Consider the following 23,614-nt stretch of genomic DNA (forward strand, 5'->3'; position numbering starts at 1 on the left):
ACCTCAGATCTGCACATGAACCCACACAAAGGTAAACATCACCTCCTGCCACACTGTGGCCAAGTCTGATTTACTTATAAAAAAGTGGAAGTGGGGGTTTCCTTTAAGAATAGTACTTTCGTCATAGTTAAAGACTGCCCTTGTTGGTCTGTTGAAATTCAAAGTCTTCTAATTACAACTACTCAGGAGAACATTTAAGATATGCTGATATGATTAGGTATCATAATAACACCTGAGGTTTGTCTAGACCTGTAGGTAGTATTCTGTCACTTTATTCTTCAAAGCTTCAAGTAGCCCTAAGTAGGCAGAGCAGTTAATGATTTCTGTTTCACAGATAAGGCGTGAAATAGTTAACTGAGACCAGCAAAGCCAGGAGAACAGCACACATTCTCTAACTCCCAGAACTGCTTCTGTTTGCTTGAGAGACCCTGAGAAAAACATGATACAACAAAATATTTTCTAAATGCAAGAAAACGGAACGGAAAGGAAAAAGAAGGTCTGAGTACTACAAAGTTACTGCTAGGAACCCCCTAAGAAATTTTATTTTTTCTTCAAAGTGTAATCATGTGTCATAAAATAAAAATCCCTGGCTTTTTCCTCTTCATAATAAGTGAGACTGGGGAAAATGTGAATAAGTGGCAAAGGTAATTACTAAATTGTATGGAACCAAACGAACTATAGAGATGTAGCAGAGTCCCCAGCCTGGGTAATCTGTTTAAACAAAGCTGGAACAAGAACCCGCAGACTCCTATCAGGGCAGGACAAGGGTCAAAACCACTCTAACTACTTTACAGTGCTCCAGACCTTTCTCAACTCTTTGTACAACATATTCAGGATAAATGGAATTAATTTTGAGAAGCAATAACACAAATACACTTCCAACCGTAAGGAAGATCAATGGCATTTCTTTCCACTGCTCATTTTTAGGCTGCATAACACTGACGTTTTGACTGCTAATTATTTTTTAAATGCATTTATATAAAATAAAATGCCTTATAATTATTTTTGAAATACAAGTTGTTATTGATTTCCATTTAATTCTGCTAAATTATTAATACAACTCATTTATTGCACTTAATGTTCTTCTTAAAACACAATGAATATTAAAGATTATATTCTTAGCTATAGTTCAATTTTAATCATAGAGGTTAAAAAAATGCCAGGAATTTAACTTAAAGAAAAAGAAAAGAAAAGCAGGCTGCAGGACTAATCCTGGAATCTTAATCACAGCAATGCTGTTAAAAACAAAGAAAATCAATGCAACAGGTGACCATAGAAACATAATTTTAAAAGTCAGCTTTCAAACTATGCAACTTACTGTAAGAAGCCAAATCTATCCGTGACTTTGTAAACAAGGTAATCAGCATCTTCCCAAGGTTCAATCTCTGCACCTTCTCGTCCCTATAGGAGGGGACAAAGAAGAGTGTTACTGGGAATATATAAAACTGAATAATTTCTTAAAAAGACCAAAAAACAAGGGTAAGAAAAAACTATGTCGCCTTTTCATCCTAACTTCTCAGAAGAGCAGACCACCTACTTTGCCTCTCTTCTTCCCCACTTCCCTGCTCCACTGGCCCTAATACTATCCTTGCCAAGGTCACAACGGCCTCCCAGCATCAGATCCATGGACACTCCAGCACCCTCATCGAGTGAATTGTTCCAGTGCGCTCCTCAGTGTTGCTCACGCAACCTCACGACACCACCGGGTCCTGGTTCTCCCGTCCCTGCCCGACTCCGCGCTGGCTTCCTCGTGGGTCCTTCCTGAGTGCCGGTGGGCCCAGCGCTCTGTCCTCAGCCCACTGCCCATCACACTCCCCTCCTGAGCGGTGAACCAGCACTGCTGAGAGCAGGAGCCCCAGGAGGGTCTGTTCCATCCCTCACACTTCACACTCTGTACCTGGCTGTCTCATGGAGCCTCCACCTGAGGGTATTTACAAGTCAGTCAGCTCACGCGTTCTACCCCACGAAGGCCAGGAGAGCCTTGTGGGCAAAGCACTCCTGTAACTCACACTGGTACAGTGACTCCCCAAGGCCTACCATGACCCCTGACCTGGTCACTGAGTGTTAACTGCAGGAAAAAAATGCACACAAGCATGAATGAAGGATGGTTGTATTGGTTTTAAATTAGCTAAGCAATTAAATAAATTAATTAGGTTCCTTGCAGAATATGCTAAAACCTAGTCATAATAATAGGAAACTGTGTCTGATGTTTCAAACAAGCAACTTAAAAACAAACTCTGGGAACACACTGTTACGTCGAGCCCTTCTATAATTTCATGTTCCTGTTATTCTCATAAATCATCAAAAGTAGCAGATACAAAACTACACGCAACCAATATAAATATAAAACATGACATTTATAGATCACCACTACAACTCATTATAGATCTCAAGAGATAAAAGGTACTAATAAGGACATATGTAATCGTCAGCAATTGTGATATTCTGGAGCATCAAAAACCAGATTCCACAACTAACTTAAGGATAAAAAGCTAGAGATTATACATCATGTATCAATTCAAATTTCAGATCCATATTTTCAATTTTCAATATCACATATTCAATTAAATAAAATGGGTATTTAACTCTATATACTAATGTAATTAAAACATTTATTGAATACCTAGTATGAGCCAGAACTGTTTTAGGTATTTAGGATACAAGAGCAAATCAAACAAGAGAAATTCTGACACTCGGAGAGTTTACACTCTAGTAAGGAGAGCAGGCAACAAAATGTAACAAAGCATGCTGACATTTTAAAAGCTATGGTGAAAAATAAAGAAGAGAAAAGGGACAGAGAGAGCCAGAGGATGGAGGGGGATATTCAACAGTGTGATCAGAGAAGAGTTCACTAGGAGCATCAGGGCAAAGTAAAAGAGGAGGCCAAAGGGCATGAGGGTATCCAGCACACAAGTGTTCCAGGCAGAAGAAACAGCCTGTGCAAAGGTCCTGAGACAGGAGCAAGCCTGGAAGAATAACAAGCGGCCAGCGTGGCTGGAGAAGAGGGGAGAAGGGAGAGAAACTACGGAGACAAAGTCAAAGAAATTAGATGACTTCAACAGTCACGCGAAATAAACAAACTGCAGCTGCAATTTAAGCCCTCCAAAAAGCAAATCCACTTCTATTTATATTTTTGAAAATAAAAATTACTTAAAGAGTAATGATGAATACTTACTCTGTCATATTTAGCAACTATTTCAGCTCGCTCCTGGGCAAGTTTAAGTGCTACATCCTGGTTTGAATCTGTGGAGAGATCAAATTTCAGTGAACTGTTGTTTAAAGATTTACAAAGTTAATTAATCATAAAACTAAGACAAAACGAATGAAAATAAAACAATAAATTGATGCTGCCTAAAATGACAAACCAGCAAAAAACAAATAAACTTACAAGGGTGAGTTAAGTATCCGTAACTACAACTTTGAAGTATCTACATATCTACTATTTCGATATTACATACCACCCTCAAAAGAAAGCAAATCTGTTAACACAGCATTCACTCAGGGATATGTAAATGTTATCCCTCAAGAGTTATATTTGGATCTAATTTCATAGAAATAGGAATTAAAGTAGAAACTGGAAATGGGAGTTCTAAGTTTTCAGATGAAATCCACCTGGGTAGGTGATGAGAAGAGCATTCAAGAAGGCCTTTAAAAATTTAGGTAATTTACTCACAAAATAAACTAGTGCAAGAGAGAGTTTAAGGGTTTAAAAAAATATTTCTCTGACATGATGAATATAATCATTTCTTTACATTTAGCCTCTGAGGTCCCCCTTATCAACGGTCCCAACTATTATCATAATGTGCAGTTTTACCACAACACACACCCTTCTTTCTTATTATCCATCATGTTATCTTTCAAAAAATAAGTCTGACGATGAGTAGAGATAAAAACATGAAACAGTATGGATATGATTACACACCCAAATCCCATAAATTAAAAGATCAATGACTGGCTGTATAAAAGGCACCTCTGGTCAAGAAGGAAGACAAGCATTCCAGTGGAAACTGGGCAAAGGTCATGAGCAAGAAATTCACAGGAGTGACAACAGCTGAGACGACCTGTTCTCAGGAAGTGCCCGGCAGATAGTAAGATCCTGCCAGCAGCGATCTTACATGCCTTATCACACTTAATTCCCGGCTTTATCCTGTTAATTCTATTACACAGATGGGAAAAGAAAAAAAAACAACCAAGGTTTAAAAATTTTAACCAACTTGTCTAAGGTCACACAGCTAGTAAACAGCAATGGTAGGATTTAGACCATAATTTTAACCATTACTCTATTAAATGATCACTAAAAGACGCAAAAGAGGATGTCCAGTGAAAAACGGCAGATGGAACACACACTTTTATATCCATTCCTCCTAAAACCCCACTGTGACAACATGAGGATTCTTTAAATCCCTGCCCTCAGTGGCACAGCAATGGAGGTTCCAGAGAAGAGGTGAGAGTGGGGCTGAAAACAAGCAGTTGACTAAAGAAGTCAAGTTCCCAGGAGTTGAAGGGAGGCATGTGTGTATGTAAGAGGCTGAGTGCAGGGAAGCAAATCCGATCCTCAACCTCCAAAGCAGGAAATCATGAGATAATGACTAAATCTGCAGAACAGGAAGAGGCAACATAGGCATGTTATCTAGCGCTTTGGAAGTAAATAGAAAATCAATCAGCTGGGACTGGAGAGCAGTTACTTCTATGGGTGGGCAGTCGGGTGGGGAGAGGTGTGGAAGTGAGCTTATTTTTCAAAATAAGGATTTTACAGATCCTAAATCTTTACACCAAGTAAAGTTCTGACAAAAATAAAAGCTAATTTTAAAAGCCAAGACATGCGGGGCATGGGCAGGGGGAATCAAGTCATCAGAAACTAAAGAAATGCAAGTTTTAAAATACCACTTTGCACCTATCTCAGACTGACCCCAAAATGCACTGATATTACTCAGTCTCGATACAGTGTGGGGAGATGTGCCCTTACTGACACTCAGTGGACTCACAAATGTATCAACTCTTTCTGGAAAGCATCTTGATAAAACATATCAAAAATCTGCAAAACAGGCATCTCCTTTACCCAACAGTTCCACCTCTAGGAATTTATGACAAGGAGACAATCACAAGGTTGTTTATAATAGTAAAAACAGCACAACGGAAATTTGTCAATTTCTTAAAGCTTATTTGGGGGAAAAAGTGCTTATGTCACTACTTTTCTCAAAGTGTCAATTGCACACCTTTAAGGGAAATGTGAATAACACAATGGTCCGATAAAATAACAAAAAATATAGATCAGTCGTTCAGATTTTCAGTAAACTAATATATCCCAGGTGGCACTAGTGGCAAAGAGTCCACCTGCCAACGCAGGAGACATGAGAGATGCAGGTTCCATCCCTGGGTCAAGAACATCCCCTGAAGGAGGGCATGGCAACCCTCTCCAGTATTCTTCCCTGGAGCATCCTATGGACAGAGGAGCCTGGCGGGCTACAGCCCATAGGGTCGCAAAGAGTTGGCTATGACTGAAGCGACTTGGCACACACGTGATGCAGTCAGCAGTCTGGGATACTCAGCTCAATTACACATACGAATTATCTTATTTTAGACTTAGGGACCCTCCTCAACTCCTTTCCCCCTCTTCCTTTACCCAGTTTTAACACATTGCATTCATACACCTAGCAAAAGGGCAGGGGAAGCAAATGAACAGAAATTAAACTCAGGAACCCTGACCACACAATAAATTCCATTTCCAGTATCAGAACAGCTAAGCATGAATTTCTATGGTGACTGGGCAAAATTCAATAAATGAGGGCTTTCTTGAAGTATTTTATACCAGTCCTTTATTTCTGCTACTAGTCCTAGGAATCTCAACTATATTTCTAACAATGAAAAGTTTAATAAAAGTATAAAGGTAAGAATTGGAAACAGTATAGAGCTGGGAAATGAAGATATAAAATATCCCCAGAAAACATCTTTGTGGCAAACTGCAAGATACTATGCTTTACATGGATCCATCTCCAGTCTAGAAATTTCTAGAAAGGAAAACCTAGCCAATAATAGAGGCTGTACTGGAACTGGATGAAACTGTGCTCTAATGTTATGGGAGAAAAATGATTAGCGTAGTTGACTTTGAATCAAGAAAGTGCTAGTCTTAAATTCCTTTAGAAAGCTCTTGTTATTTCCCCATGAGGAGAAAAATCTGTGTTATTAATAAATGTAAAAAAGAACAGATTTAAAGTCAAACTTCTCTTATAAAATATAGCCAAACCTGCTTCTTTGAAGAGACTAAATGACATGTCAATCTTTCCCGACACTGAGTTTAGAGACATCATTTAAGGCAATCATCTTTCCAGTAAGTAGTGTCCTTATGCAGAATTCACTGTAGTTAAATTATGCTTCACACTGTCTTATCTACGGCTGAGAAGTTTATTAAGAATTATAGTAGAATAATCCCTATAGCTTTGTTCTGATTGCTTATTTAGAAATTCCACTGCAGAACAAAGCGTTTGCCCTAAAAACACTGACCACGGAGGGTATCGCAGCTGTCCTGTGTGTGCAACTGCGCACCGGCCTCCAGGCAACCGTTAAACAACAGTGCGGGCCTGGGCACTTAACCGCACCTCATCAGACAAGAAGCCTATCGCAATATTCTACTCAAACTCAATCAAATTATTTTAGTTGATTTTCCATCTAATATTAGAAAGTCTCAAAGTATAAGAGGCACATTTTAAGCAGTTAAGGATCAAAAGACATTTGGATTAAAAACTCAAGTACATATAAAACATCTCGGGGCACAAATGTACAGAAGAAAATAACAACAGCATTTTATGAACACCTCTGATTCCATGTAAACATAAGAACTTTTAAGAATAAAGCATCCAAAAAAAAAGAATAAAGCATCCACTTGAACTGTAATAGCCCCAGACTGTAATGAACAATTCAGTCAAAGGTTTTAAATTTTAAATTCAATCCAATGACACAAAATTGACAGACCATTTTTCCTATTATACATTTTGACAGATGAAAGTTAAATAAATATATATTTTAACATAAAAGTACTTTACCCTTTGTTAGATAACCGGTCTGGCCCTGGGAATTAACAACAGCTTCAGTCCTCATAGAGTAAATTTATCTACACCAAGACTCCATTACTGCTTTCCAGTTGCAAGCACACCAACAGTGTTAGGCGGTCCCTCACATATTCTGCAACAAACTGAAACACAAGTGTGGAAGGCAGCTCTACTTTAAACTATTTGTGAAACAAACACAAGAAAGAAAAGGTCTGAGATATATTCTAAGGGAGAAAAAAGACCGTGCTGTGGTTAAACAGACTACAGATACTCAAACAAAGATGATGTTTGTTGAGGGTAAAAACATGCCTCTCAGGCTCCATCCCAAGTATGAGCCACACCAGCCTACACCCAGCATTCCAGCTAGTAACAAACAGGGGCTTTGAATAAGCCTTAATCTTGCGCTTCAAAAATTAGCCACATTCTTACTACTTTTAACAAAACTTGTCTTGGAACAACAAAGAAAATTTTTATTTAAAACAAACTAAACCTAAGTATGAATACTCTTCTCAAGTACATTTTATAACAATTTTAATGATACTTTTTAATATGAAAGCTTCAGCCCCTTTCACACACTAAGCAAATACATATTAAATTCTGGAGGGCTTGGGAAATATTTCACACAGCACACATTTACAAGAGAAATAAACTTTCATGATACAATATGCATAACTACTGCAGGGCAGCACTGTGAAGTGTTCTACTCTATTCTGTTGAGTCTCACCTTCTTCCTTTCATCGTGTCCTTCCTCTTTTTGAAAATGGGCTGGGACCTACAATATGGGAACAACTTTACAAACATGACAGCCATGTTAAAGGCATGCTTCTGCACATTAATTACACTTAACTGGACACTAATGAATCACGTTTACAATCAAACTTAACTTACACTTAAGCTTAAGCCAATTGTAACATTCAACACAGGTAAAAGATCTCAGAAACTCAGAGAGAGGGTTAAAAGTTCAAATCATAAAGCGGGATGTGGGGGTGCGGGGCGGCAGGTGTCCCCTTGTCTCTTTGAGCTTCTGGAGGCTGCCTGCTTTCCTTGGCTCCTGGCCCCTTCCTTCACATCACTCCAACCTCTTGCCTCCATCTTCAAATCTCCTCCCTCCTCTGACCTTCTTGTCCTCTTCTCATAAGATTCCTGTGATGACACTGTGTCCACCTTCATGATCCAGGATCACCTTTCCATCTGAAAAGTCCTTATTTAATTACATCCACAAATCCCTTTTGACATATTAGGTACATCCACACCTCCCAGAGATTAGGATGTGAAAAGAGATCAGGATGTTGTGGGGAGTCAATCTTCAGCTCAACACACCTTGTACTATCTGTAAATGTTTTTATTTTTCTTCATACTTAATCAGTTGTCTGTCTCCATACAAAATTCCAAGCTCATGATAATTTTTTTTCCCCCTCAGAACTCTGAAAATAAGTGCTGCATTACTTTCTGGCTGATTAGAAATCTGATGCCAGTCTAATTACATTTACAGGAGCCAAGGAAAACAGGCAGCCTCCAGAAGCTCAAAAAGACAAAGGGACACCTGCCGCCCCAACCCCCCCACTCCCCGAGGCATCCCAGCATCTCCCTGGTGTCTCCCCAAGCAATCAGCCCTGCTGACACCTGACCTTAGCCCACTGTAACTACTTCCATCCTCCAGAATAGTAGGAGGATCAATTTTGTTGCTTTAAGCCACCAAGTTTGTGACAGGCAGCAATAAGAAACTAATACAATGATTCAAAGTTTACTGCCTCAACAATGTTTCTTTGACAAAGACTCTCTCCTTGTCCAAACTTCACTCATCTTCTTTACTAGGCCTTGACCTTGGCCTCCATCCTGTCTTCAGCCTGCCTCACCCAGTTGTAGCAAGCATCCTGCTAAATCAGGGGATCCCCCCACCCTTGATATCTCATCACCTTTGCTATCTGGTCAGATTTCTCCTCCTCCATCCTTGACATCTAGTAACCCTGGCCTGTCTCTACCTAAAATCCTGTTACATAGGTTTAGCAAGATTCCCCCGTCCCTGAGGTCTCCTCTTAGTAACTTTCCATCCACCAAAGCCCTCACTTGGTGAATTAATGATAAATCCCTTACTGTACTTGGAGTTGAGCCCTATCCTTCTCCCCTATTGTGATATTCTTGACACTCCTTGCAACATCCCTGAATAAAGTCTTGTTTATTGTTGTAATAAGTGTTAGGATAATTTTTTTCTTTAACAGAATCAAAATGAGGAGCAGATACTAGATCCGTGAAATCTCCAGAGGCTAAAATTGGACATTTCCAGATACCAACTGGGTAGCTGCCTAGAGAGTTACTAGACTGCATTAGAAGAGGGAATACAAAGTTTCTTCAAGAAGAAAGTGGATGCTAGGCAACATACAGATCGCAGCATTATTGCAATATGGTAAATGCTTACATATAAAAGACACCAAAAAGAGCTAAGATGACTGTTAGAAATCTCAGAACAAAGAAAGCAGAGAGAGATGAAAAGTCATGGTCAAATATTGATATGAAGTATATACAAAGGGGTGTGGCTATGGATGTGATACATATCGGAAAAGTGAATCCATCTGACCATGACACTGTCAGTATCAGGATTATATTTCCTTCCTACACACCTCATCATTATGTTTAACACTGAAGTAAACCATACTGACTACTGACATTATGATTATATAAGAATTTTATTGGCTTTTAATGTTCAGAATCAACTACACACACAGTGTCTAAAATTGAACTCTGATCTGAACGGCTGCATACACTCCACTTCAAGCCTAAGTGCCCCTCCTAGAAGCAGCCACCATTCTCTCCCCAAAACTCTTCTCCACACTGTACAAGAATCTGCATGTATGTATGCACATACGTAAGTTTTCTATTTAAAAACTAGAACCATTCTATATATAATTCTAGATCTTTTCTTGCTTAACAGTGCATCTTCAAGCTTATGCATATCAACACCTACCCAGTGGTGTGCCAGTAAAAGCTTAGCAACCAATTCCCGGAGGAAGAAGTACAGGCTGTGAGCTCTGGTTTGTGGCATCTGCCAATTTCCATGCTGTGAAGATTCCCACGGTAGTGGCCAATTCCCAAGGTACCAACATGATGTCACTGAACAGAGAGATCAGGTTGGTTCCAGTAGTCAGTGGATCTCCCTCAACCCTTTTTCACAGCTGTAAAGTTTCCTAATGCACTAACATAAGTTATTCAATCAGTCCTCTCTTAGGAACGTGACTAGGATAAAGCAGAGAGTCAATTTGTAATGAGAGCTAAACATGAAACATTATGAGGTAAAGAGCTTAACCAGCTACGGTGACCAGAGGCGAGCAGAAAAAATGAGGAAGCAGAAACCACAAGCAAGCTGAGAAAAACATGCTGCAGAGAGGAACGTTTTATTCTCTCCAAGTACGCAGGGCACGGCAGAGTCACTATCATACAGACCTTTCAGCCTAAAAATCAGACAGACAAGCCTGTCCCTGAGTTGCTGCTGCTGGCTTTCCTCTCCCCTGCAATGCATGCACACAAGTGCTTTTTCCCTGAAATTCTTTGAGTAAGTTATCCATGTCTATGAGTTCAGTTCCTTAATGCCATCTCATCTTTCAAACAGAAGAGGCCCAGAGTATCAATGGTGTCTAAACAATGTTTCAGTTATTTGTGATCACCTTCTTAGTATATTATAGACTTTGGTGTTGTTGTTCAGTCACTAAGTTATGTCTGACTCTTTGCGACCCTATGGACTAGGGCACGCCAGGCTTCCCTGTCCCCCTCTATCTCCCAGAGTTTGCTCAAATTCATGTCCACTGAGTCAGATTATGAACTAAGATACCTCAATAAGAAAGCTTTTTAAAATAATAAAACCTTAATAGGCACCACTGCTAAAAACTTCAGCATTTATTTTGCCAAGCTCTAGATCCAAGAGTGGAAGGAATGCTCAGAGGAGAAATACTAGAAACATCAAAATACAACTAAAAACAAACAAAATAAGGAAGGCACACCAGTCGCATGAAAACCTGAAATACCACTTATTTTAAATGGTCATTCTGTGAGAGATGAAATTAAATACGGCACTTAAACTGACATATGCCTGCTCTGCAACCAAATTTATTCTGGAGCGGCATCCCAGGAGACCTTGACGTCCTTGGCCAAATGCTCCCCCTGGTGGTCCTGTGAGGAACAATCCAGAACCTCCAATCCTTTCACCCCTCTGCTGGGACGAACTCTGATCTGCTGCTTGTGAGCCCTCCAGCACAGTCCCACCTCCGCTTCTCACAACTCGGTTAACTCCACATTAAACAAGTGTCTCATCAAAAAAAAAAAAAAAAAGCACAACCTCAAGAACCCATTTCTCTCCTTCTTCCTTCTCCCACTAGAGCAATAATCTTAGAAAAATCATTTGGCTTCCTTCCCTCTTTCCATGTTAACTTGGAAACAACATAACAACAAGATTCTCATCATAGCTGTAATTAGAAAAATAGCAGAGCTAATCATGATCAAGGAAAGGGGCAGCCAAAGACTAAAAGCCAAATGCAGGAAAGAACCAAGGCCATAAACCCAAAGGTCCTCAGAAATGCCCCATTGCCACTTCAGAAGAGCCACACAAGCTTCCACATACATCTTCATACTCCTCCTCTGGTAATATGCATTGTCTGATACAATAAAAGTGTTCAAAACAACAAACCTAAAGCCTCAATTTGAGCTTTTATTTGTCAGCATAAATAGGATTTGTACCTTTCCATTCAAAACATTTCTATTATCTCACTAGCAGCATGATGTCAACATTTTCTATGATGTCATGCTTTCATTTTAAAACTTTTCATTAAATATGCAGAACACATTTCTTCAAATTCTTATACAGAAAGAAGCCCAGTTTTCAACAAGGAGGGTGAGTGGGGCTGAGGAGAGATGTAAAAGTCCTCCTTGTGAGCAGGTCTGTACCTTGTTGCTCAACTGAGTTCCTTCCAACAGTTTCCCAACTGCCATCACAACCTCCTTTCACAGGGCCCCCTCACTTCTCCAGGTCCTTCTCCTGCTTTTACCAACAAAAGGATCAACAGTTTACAACTAGTAGGTCATTTGTGTGCTCTGTTTCAGTTGTAAGTCTATACATTTTAAGAGCTTTAGGAATAGGACACATCTCCAATATTTTAAAATGGAGCACCCAGCATCAGAGAGATAGTTCAGTTCAGTTCAGTTCAGTCGCTCAGTCGTGTCTGACTCTTTGCGACCCCATGAACTGCAGTATGCCAGGCCTCCCTGTCCATCACCAACTCTCGGAGTCCACCCAAACCCATGTCCATTGAGTCGGTGATGCCATCTAACCATCTCATCCTCTGTCATCCCCTTCACCTCCTGCCCTCAGTCTTTCCCAGAAACAGGGTCTTTGCAAATGAGTCAGCTCTTCGCATGAGGTGGCCAAAGTATTGGAGTTTCAGCTTCAGCATCAGTCCTTCCAATGAACACCCAGGGCTGATTCCTTTAGGATGGACTGGTTGAATCTCCTTGCAGTCCAAGGGACTCTCAAGAGTCTTCTCCAACACCACAGGTCAAAAGCATTGATTCTTCGGCACTCAGCTTTCTTTATAGTACTTCTATCACTAATAAAATATTTTAAATCATAATCTTAATAATTCCAGGGCATGCTTCTATTACTTGTTTCTTGATTTCCAGAAGGATGAGAAACAGAATCATTTTAAAGTCCTACAATTACTAACAAGGTTTCATTATTATAACAGAGAGGATAATATTTTCCCCTCAAATTTAATCATGACTACAGACTTAGGTAGAACTGGTCATGGCTCCTTTAGGTCCACTGTACTTTTACCATCTATTTACCTACAACAATCTACTGAACATACTTACTTCCAGGTCACTCCTATTAAACTGTAATCTCCACGAACGAAAGACTGTACCTCACTCATCTTGGCAGCTCTTGTGTCTAACACAGTGCCTGGCACACAGTATCTGCTCACTAAATACTTCTATATAGCTTCACTGCAAAAAAACAAAACAAAACAAAACACCTCTACTAAAGAGCCTCTTGACGAAAGTGAGAGAGGAGAGTGGAAACGTTGGCTTAAAGCTCGACATTCAACCACTGCCGACTGCTTTCCGGAAGGCAGATGTGGAAGGCCCGCGAGTTGATCGTAATGGCAGGTGAAGGATTTAATGAAGACTATCCAGTAGAAATTCATGAATATTTATCAACATTTGAGAATTCCATTGGTGCTGTGGATGAAATGCTCAAGACCATGATGTCTGTTTCTAGAAATGAGTTGTTGCAGAAGTTGGACCCACTTGAATAGGCAAAAGTGGATTTAGTTTTTGCTTACACATTTAATTCAATGTTTTGGGTTTATTTGGCAACTCAGGGAGTCAACCCCAAGGAACATTCAGTAAAGCAGGAATTGGAGAGAATCAGAGTATACATGAACAGAGTCAAGGAAATAACAGACAAGAAAAAGGCTGGCAAGCTGGACAGGGGTGCGGCTTCAAGATTTGTTAAAAATGCCCTCTGGGAACCAAAACCTAAAAACGCGTCCAAAGTTGCCAATAAAGGAAAAAGTGAAAACTAACCTTTCAGTGTTGATGTACACATATTGTAAAAGTACATAATTTTTATTGTTCTCCACAAAATGGATGATGACTATGTGGCACTGTAAGGTTTAAATGTATTCCTTATTGAATTCATGTGTAAAACTTGCATTTGAAGTTTGTAATGGTAAAAACTTTTTCCCCCAGAAAGATTGTTATCTTTACTGGTTTTCCTATAGAACACCACGAGGTTTTTAACACTGTAGTGTGTATATATTTAAGTGTTTTACTTTGTATGGGAGGATAGCTGATTAATAATGTCACAGTTTCAGGTGAACAGCCAAAGGACTCAGCCGTACACAGACATGTATCGATTCTCCCCCAAACTCCTCTCCCACCCAGGGTGCCATATAACACTGAACGGAGTTCCACTTGCTCTACAGTAGGTCCTTGTTGGTTATGCATTTTACATTTATGCATACATTTACAGCAGTGTGTACATGTAATCCCAAGCAACATTGTAGTATATTTTATATTTATACTTTACTGTCTCTTGACCAGACTCTTATTTGGTTAGGTCAGTCTTTCAAGTGCCATTTTATAAGCATCTATGAAGTTTAAGTTAAATGTTCCTCGTAAACATTTGCCTATTTCGATGAATAATGATTTTATGAAGTATGTTGAAGTTATAAATACATCTGTTCTCACTATATATTATGAGAGAGTGAAATGACTTAAATGTCCATTTTTTCTGTGTAGTTATTTCATTATGCTTTCATGATTTGGGGAATTACTGCTTTTTGTGATATTTGAAGTATGAAATTAAGACTTTAAGGTTATTCTTTAATTCTTGGCATTTTGCCATTATGTCCCATTTAAAGTAAAATACATTCTCATTAACTTTAGATGGGAAATGAGGTTGTGTATTGATGGCTGAATTTTGACATAATAGCTATACCCTATCAAAGCTATTAATGCATGGCTGACCTGTTTTTAATTTTCTCTTCTGAGCAAATTTTCCCTTGGAATTAGGAAGGTCGGTTTTAGAAGTCCTCAGAAGTGGAGGAGTTCATGAGTTTCTGTTCCTTGCGCACAGTGCCCATGGTTAACTTGGCCTCTATTTTTTCAGATTTTTTTAATATTTATGAGGGTATAGCAAGTATGTACCAGTATTTTGGAACAATTTTGTATGTTATATAATGCCACTTAATCAGAGGAGAAATCAGAAGGAGAGTACATTGTATTTATATTCTGATTTGTTTTTCTGTAATATTTGTTACTGACAATTCTAAATATTAAAACTTTTAAAATGTCTAAGCCTATGAATTTTACTATACCCTTAATGCTTTCAGTCTTTGAATTCACATCATTATGTATAGGAATGCCAAATACAGTTAAGTACTTGTACTTTAATTTTTGAAAAAGAAGTTGTTAAAATTTTCTGTGTGTTTAATTCCCCATAAGTAACCTTGAATAAATGGATTTCTTGATTTATGATAGCAGATATTGGAAATGGTCTTAAAATATAATGGATTTTGTAAAGCATGTTGAACTCTTTCTACGACACATGAAGAGGAAATCACTGATAGATGCAGAAAGTCTTCTGGCTCAGATGTCAGGCAATTTTTGAAGTAGAAGAATATTTATAGTTATTTCACTCCTTGTTTTACCTTTATCTCTTCTAAATTCCAGTGTTTTCTTTTAAGTAACTTCATGAGAGAAATAAATGTTATTAAGATCAAAAAAAAAAAAAAAAAAAACCTCAACATTCAGAAAACTAAGATCATGACACCCAGTCCCATCACTTTAGATGATGGGGAATAGACGGGGAAACAATGGAAACTGTGACAGACTTTATTTTGGGGGGCTTCAAAATCACTGCAGATGGTGACTGTAGCCATGAAATTAAAAGACGCTTGTGCCTTGGAAGAAAAGCTATGACAAACCTAGACAGCATATTAAAAAGCAGAGACATTACTTTGCCAACAAAGGTCCATCTAGTCAAAGTTATATTTTTCCCAGTAGTCATGTATGGATGTGAGAGTTGGACTATAAAGAAAGCTGAGTGCCGAAGAATTGAAGCTTTTGAACTGTGGTGCTGGAAAGGACTCTTGAGGGTCCCTTGGGCTGCAAGGAGATCCAACCAGTCAATCCTAAAGGAAATCAGTCCTGAATATTCATTGGAAGGACTGATGCCAAAGCTGAAGCTCCAATACTCTGGCCACCTGATGCGAAGAACCGACTCATTGGAAAAGACCCTGATGCTGAAAAAGATTGAAGGTGGGAGGAGAAGAGGATGACAGAGGATGAGAGGGTTGGATGGCATCACTGACTCGATGGACATGAGCTTGAGTAGGCTCCGGAAGCTGGTGATGGACAGGGAAGCCTGGTGTGGTGCAGTCCATGGGGTTGCAAAGAGACAGACACAACTGAGCGACTGAACTGAACTGAACTTGCTAAAGATTCTTTGCTTTCTCATATATTTTATTGTTGTTGTTTTTTTTAAATACTATTTCAAGGGAGCATTTGAAATTTTATTAAGATTCAGACATGAGAAGTCACAATCTAAGTAGCACTTAGGATTATTTACAAGAACCTCATATTCATCAAGGAACGAATGAAGACATACATGAATAAGTGTGCATATGTACATGTGTAGCTCCTGGAAGATGAAGAAACCAGAGACTTGTTATATCCGTGTTCCTATCTATACCCCTCACATTTTCCCCTCTTCTAGTTCCCCAGCCTACTCACAGACCATTACTCTCTTGCTTGCTTTATGGGAAGGTCTTGCTCACTTGGCTGTGTGTGCCCACATCATACTTCATGAAGGGCCTTCACTAGAGCAACGTTCCCAACTCCCCACTTCTCTCCCCTTACTCCTCTCAGAAGCTGGGGGTTGGCTTGGCTGTGCTAGTCACCCGGTGGGTAAATCTAAATCAAGAGAGGCTACTAAGTCCTTTCCACTTCAGATCTAATGTCATGTCCTCCATCAGCCAACATAGGAGGCATTTTGCTCTGCATCTGTCAATCTCTCCTGCCCTACTTCTCAAAGACAAAGAGCATCACTACTGCTTCCCTGCTGCTGCTGCTGCTAAGTCGCTTCAGTCGTGTCCGACTCTGTGAGACCTCATAGACAGCAGCCACCAGGCTCCCCTGTCCCTGGGATTCTCCAGGCAAGAACACTGGAGTGGGTTGCCATTTCCTTCTCCAATGCATGAAAGTGAAAAGTGAAAGTGAAGTCACTCAGTCGTGTTCGACTCTTAGTGACCCCATGGACTGCAGCCTACCAGGCTCCCCCGTCCATGGGATTTTCCAGGCAAGAGTACTGGAGTGGGGTGCCACTGCCTTCTCCGGCTGCTTCCCTAGAACTCCCAAAATCAGACTAGTAACTCCAACGTTTATGTGTAAGGTGATTCACAGAGAACAAGGACGTGAAGTGATGTAACAATGCTTAAATACCATTACTACTGGTGAAAAACATAATTATTACTTGTTGAATGTGAGTTTAATTCTCACACTTGGCAGCAGGGTTGAATGACAAAATTGCAACAACAGATCCTTAGAACCAAGACAAGCACATGAGTCATTTTACTCACTTCAACCCGCCTACAGTTGCTGGCAAACTCAAGATTATACCTTAGCAGTTCTTCCAGTAGCACAAGAGCATGACTGTATTAACAGATGACACAAGATTGGTCTGCAACAACTCCCTGTTTGTGGATGCTTTATAACCTGCTTAGTGAGGGCTTAATAGGTACCAGACATTTGCCATGCATTTGCTATGCGTAATATCACATAATAAAATGCCTTCATGATTAATTTCTATGATTACAGAAAGAATTCTGTTGAATTCACTTCATTTATTTAACTTTCACAATTCTTTTCAGTTCATTCAGAATTGTAGGTATGTATAGTTTTACTAACTACAATAAAACTTTGTACTGAATTCAGCCCAATGGATTTTAATAAGAAATAATGCAATTGCAGCAAATTCTTGAAGGCCAGATATAGGACAGAGAATTCACAGACTGCTCATCCTAATAGCAAATAACTAATCCCACAGGTAGTTTGGCAAGCTTTATTCTCAACCCAAAGGTGATTTTTCCACTCTTTAAATCAAAGATGCAAATATGTAAAAACCAAATTGTGCTCAAAATGGCACACGAAAATAAGAACTAAGTATTACCCAGAACAACTGAGTAGCACACAGGAAGAACTGCGTTAACACACAAGCCAGAGTATGAACTATGGAAGTATTCGGTCCCCAAATGGCCCTGAGGTTCAATTTGGGACATAAAGCCCATCAAAAGTCAGAAATTTGGGATACGATAAATGTTTTACATGCTCACATCATACTGAAGCTGCCATTCATTCGCTCATTAAAAAAGATGGAGAGCCCTAAAGTCCAACACAATACCACTAAATTCTCACAACACACAGCAAACTTCACCTAACAAATCCCAAGGATGTGATCTATACATATCTCATGTGTATGTGTGTTTAATATGAAATGTTTCTTTACATGGTTACTGTAACTGTGCTAACAATGTTGTATTTGAGTGACCAGTATAGGATAAGATTTATTTTGCATAACAAACATCAAAATGCTATACAAATAGGGTCTGTCACTGATCAGGAGTCCTGATGAATTAAGTGCCAACAAAGAGCCAGGCTCGTAAGTAGTAGCTATCACTTACTCTGCACAATCTAAAAGTCTTATGTATATTATTTCATTTAATGTCTTCACATCAAAACTATGAAGTAGGTATCATTATCATTCATTTAAGAGACAAGAAAATTATTAGGTAAATGAACTTGCAAGGATTACACAGCTTTGAAGTTGCAGAATTGGCATTCACACCAAGGCAATATGGCTCCAGAGTGCTCTTAACCACTCCACATGGTCTCTGAATAAATAAAAAAGGAAAATGAACAAAGGTTTATCAAGTCGATCTGTCAACAGGAATGCTCAGAGCAGTGTTAAACAAGGGCAAGAGGCCAAGGAAATGCTCTCCAGTCAACAGGAAGTCAACATGTTTCTGAAAAGAAGAGAGAGCAGAAAAGCTGTGGAGAAAATGAAGGCCACTCAGGAAGGAAGGGGCTTCCCAGGCAGTGCTAGTGGTAAACCACCAGCTGCCAGTGCAGGAGACATAATAAGACCCGGGTTCGATCCCTGGGTCAGGAAGATTCCCTGGAGGCATGGACGGAGGAGTCTGGAGGGCCTCAGTCCACAGAGTCTCAAGGAGCTGGGCACGACTGAACCGACTTATCACACATGTAGGAAGGAAGAACAGTTTAGTCTGCCTGTTAACAGCTCACACTTGTTCGTTGAACTTTTACAGCTCATTGGGCACTGTGCTAGGTACACAGAAAATCTCATTCAATCAGCTCTATAATCTTTTACATTTTACAGATGACAAAAATAAAATGCAGATGTCAAGCAATTTGTCCAAGTCTAAATTATCATCAGAGCTCAACTCAAACCCACATCTGAAAGGCTCCAAAGTCTGTGTCCACCTGCCCACTATGCTAGAGAGAGAAAGTGTATGTGTATGTCTAAATTAATAAGGTATATGCTACCAAGAAACTGGTGCAGGGCCACCAGAAAGTGGGCTAGTTAACTCCAGTGTGCTCAGAACTACTGTTCTGGTTGTATTTCCACAGTGAGTGTCCTGTTCTAATAAAGAGAAGTCTTCCTACATCTGAAAATGATTAATGTCCAGAGTTACTTATTCCTTACACTTTCAGATACCCAAGTGTCCAAGGTTTCCTCCATTGATACTAGAAAGCTGCCATAGTCTTATGGATATAAAATGCATTTTCACAGCATCATAAACAAGGAAGCAAATTTTCTCGAAGTTTAAATTGAGGCAGCTAAATATTGATTTCATACACAACTAGATACAAGTAAGCTTTAAAAAAAAAAAAAAAAATGCTTTACTAGTTATCAACTGCCAGACCCTGGGCAGGAAAACAGGAGAGCAGGGCTCCCCACCAAGGGCATCTTACGTACTGTCTGTTCATTATAACCCAATCCAACACCTTTACTTTTCCAAACCTTTCAACCACACGTTTCTTTCTATATACAACACATATCACTCTTCAGAGTAAAGATTCATTAGCTCGAAAGTATATCAAACTTAAAAAAAAAAAATTCCCAACACATCTACTATTGGTTATTTGTAATAAATAATACTGTACAAAGATTCCAGAGTTTCCCTGACAAAGACACCTTAATAAAACGAAACAGACACTGTTCACCAAAGCTAAAGGAATGAGCAGTGAGCTTCTCACACCTTTGTTCCAACGGAGGCACAGCTGCTTCTCACTGTATTTACTCGCTAAAAGCAGTCCAACAGTCCAATCTGAGTATTACCTTGGAACACAAATGTGCACAATTTAAAGAAAGACCAGATGCCGTCACAAATTTTAAAAAAAAGTCTAAACACATCCAACGATATATTCCTTTAATATTATGAAATGCCTATATAATATTGTATACATTACCTTCCAGATAATGTATATAACATACCTGAGAAAAAAAGCAGTCATAGCGTATAGATTTCCAAAGAAACTTGCACCACTACATTCGAGGTTTAAAAACAAGACAAAAATCTTAAATGCAACTGACTGATGAAAGAAAAGGGGAAAGGGATGCCACTGGGCTCCAGGTAACAACTTGCCTGGAGACCCTGAAAATTCACATTTAGTTTTCTTGTCAGTAACCTATAAATCCCATTCCCACCCCAATGCCTCACTCTCAATTTACCTCAAAAACTTATACACAGGCTCAATCAGATTCTAAACAATTTTTCTTTTTTTGTACACAGCAGTCAAGCAATAAAACTCTTTTAAGAAGTCACTAAGTGGGAGAGAGCCTCTTCCAGCATGATGAGATATGAGAACTTCCACATAAAAGATTACCATACTCCAGAAGACTAACTATAAAAACACACTTCATATTAAAAGACCTGCCATCCTTCTCATTGCAGGAAGTATTTCGTAGAAAGCACTGTTAACCACTCAATGAGTAAACTATCTGAAATTACAAAATGCATTTAGGACAGTAATGCAATTCCTCTTTTATGAGTAAATAAACATGACCAACTTCCCAAAGCAGCAAAATGATCAGCAATGATGTAAAATGTCCCTCAATTCAGCTATTAAAAATCATGAAGCAATATTACGCACTGATTTGACTTGGATTCATCTCAAAGATATACTGTAAGTAGAGGGGGGAAATGTCAAGGTTCAGAACAGTGTGTATAACACACGACGGGGGTCAGGGATGAACATTAATACACAAAGTTAATGACAGTTGTCTGGGGGAGATGAGTGGAAAGGACACTTATCTTTCACTGGATAACCTTCAATACCCTTGAACTGTTTACCATGTACATGTGCCACCTTATCAAAACCTACACATGAAAGTGTTAACAACTGTCAAGATAATGAGCAGGAGAAAAATCCTTCCTCAGGAAAAGGCTGAGATTGACTGTTTATCCAACACAGCTGCTTCTGCATAAGCAGATGAACCCTCGTTTTAGCCTCCAGAGACCCCTCTCAAGTGCAAGGCCACCTCAGCTTTTCCTGATGGAATGGCCTCACCTTCTAGTTGTCTTTACTGCTTTAAAGGAAGGAAAGGAAGAATAGAAATTCAAAGAGATGGGGACTATCTATTTCCAATGACCAAAAGAAAACCAATTAATACTTTCACCTCCAGCAGCCCAAGCAGGCAAGGGACCTGTGTCAGCACAGGAAGAGGAGATCAAGAGTCTATATTCTACCTTCTGGATAAATGAATAGAAAACGAGGCCCAGAGAAACTTATTCTTATCCACCGTAATAACCTGTGAAAAGATCAGCTGTACTGAGAACTGTAAAAATTAAACAAAGGATAGTACATTACATTTTACACTGTTAGGGGCTGGTTCAAATACTTAAAAAAATAAGCCCAAACCAAACAACAAAACTGACAGAGAATCTGCCTGAGCGGATCACACTAGTTTCCTGATCAATTCACTGACCAAAGGAGATTTGTATTACTGATAAATCTGGGCTGTTTAGAAATGGATGTCTTACAGGACTTAGGTTTATAATGTTTCTGAAATGCCTTTAAAGCCATCTAGAGCATGTTTTTTTTTTCCCCTTTATACTTGTATTTTCCTTACGACACTGATCTTGCCAACTGCTGTTTTACCAATAGCAGTCCTTTTCAAGAACATAACTTTAATAAACTTGCTGACAAATAGATTACATTTGTAATCTGTTGTGAATGGCAAGTTACTTTAATTGACCATTTTTAATACAGCCAGATTAATGAGTTCCTTGGTTTCCAATAAAGCCATCAATGCTTTGACAATTTCCAGACTCACAATGTGTGAAGCTCTTTGCAAGTACTGAGAAACACAGAATATTAAAACACAGTTTCTGCTCTCAAGATGTTTACACCTTGTAAATGAATAAAAGGATCCTTACTCTAAGAGATGTGTTCACCAGCAATGAAGCAAGGCAAAAGTAACAATGCTTAAAGAACAGCACACCCTCGGCAGGGGACAAGGAGGTTGCCACACAACCCAAATTGTTTCTAAGGTGACCAGAAAACTATGGAGCATTTTATGAACTCATTCTAAGAGGTGATCACCTGAAGACAGAACAGACTTTGAGTGAGATCACTTTTATTTACTGCAATGTTACACAGGAGAGCCTACTTGGATTTTTCTTCTAGGAGATGTCTTCAGTTTGACTTAATGATCCTTGAGAAATCTAAGCACATCTAGAAATCAGAAGCTCAACTGCTTTGCAAGTATGCTAGAATGCCGACAGAAACTAAAGTGAAGTGCCTACTTCCTTTCAAACACTATCAAGCACCAAAAGTCTTCTGGAAAATGTGATTATTTATAATATGCTTTAGAAAAGGCCTTCCTACTGAATTATGTCTGGAATGTGAGGCCACAATCAACAATTTCACAAGTCTTAATTAAGTGAAACCAATATTGTTTCACAAATTAGTCCATATACAGTCATCTTACTCCATTTTTTTTAATCTAATTCAACAGAATTTTTAATAACTGCTCTATCACTAAGTGACTATACAAACTTGGGCCACAACCTATGTGAGCATCAGTCTCCTTACCTGGACAAGAGGTACCCGGTGCTAAGAACAAGCATGTTAGCTAACATTTACTCAGCATCTACTATGTGTCAGGTATGGCTCTAAGCAGAGCATAATATCCTATCCATATATTCTCAAGCATATGATCAAATGTAAACTCAAGCAACCTTATGGTGGAGGCACTATTACTGTCACCAGATTAGAGATGAGGAAAATGAAGACATTCAGAAATTTCCAAAGGTCTCACAGCAAGTGCCAGACTCCAAAAACATCTGGAAACCAGAAGCCAGACTCTAAATCGTTAAGATACTGCTCCTAAAAATTCTAAAACATCTCCTGTCCAACCTGTGAAGTTCTTGCAAACATCCTACTTAATTAGGCTCATAAAATACATTCTAGAACTTTTAAGTGCCACATAAACATAAGACAAGACTGAAGAAATTAAGTAGGTACCTAAGTTTGTGTAGGTACCTAAGTAAAAATTAAAATGAAAAAGAAAAGTTAAAGGAATTGGAGGGAACCTCAATGTCTATCTAGCTCTACCTACCCTCTATATACATTCTTAAGAAGTGGTCCCTGAATTCAGTGCCCTTCAGTGCTTTCAGAGATGAAATCTCACAAGTCAGCCTTTTCCATCTATTATAAGTCTTCCTTCCTTTTAGCTCTAAACAAAATTGAGCTTTTCCACCTGACAATCTACAAATACAAATCACTGATATATTCGCACTGTGTGACACATGACATTTTATTAAAGTTCTCATTTGAAATTCAACACCTAAATCCAACATGATAGCCCAGGAAAAGTCTGAGATAAGGAGAACAACAGCTCTGTTACTCCCTTGATCTGCAACCAAACCAGCTGGTAAGTCAGCATAGTGGGTTCCAACTTAGCATTCACTTAAGCTCTCAATTTTCTCTTAGGA

At 39.1% G+C, this 23,614-nt stretch overlaps 1 protein-coding gene and 1 pseudogene across 3 annotated transcripts in view; one reads left to right on the plus strand and one right to left on the minus strand.

Annotated features, from left to right (window-relative positions):
- The window catches only part of USP6NL (USP6 N-terminal like), a 141,240-nt gene that overhangs the window by 54,215 nt on the left and 63,411 nt on the right, over nt 1–23,614 (minus strand). For 2 of the 3 annotated variants that reach the window (XM_065920978.1, XM_065920979.1), the window contains 2 exons: nt 3,176–3,243; nt 1,319–1,401 (listed from right to left, as the gene is read on the minus strand). In XM_065920978.1, the coding sequence (XP_065777050.1) occupies nt 1,319–1,401; nt 3,176–3,243 (151 nt within the window). Of the gene's footprint in view, nt 1–1,318; nt 1,402–3,175; nt 3,244–7,040; nt 7,163–23,614 lie in introns of those variants that run through there. The other variant, XM_065920977.1, reaches the window with a different exon arrangement.
- Nucleotides 13,160–13,615, plus strand: LOC136157778 (nuclear nucleic acid-binding protein C1D pseudogene; annotated as a pseudogene).

Source organism: Muntiacus reevesi, chromosome 2 (genome assembly GCF_963930625.1).
Source record: "Muntiacus reevesi chromosome 2, mMunRee1.1, whole genome shotgun sequence".
NCBI classification, from domain to species: Eukaryota; Metazoa; Chordata; class Mammalia; order Artiodactyla; family Cervidae; genus Muntiacus; species Muntiacus reevesi.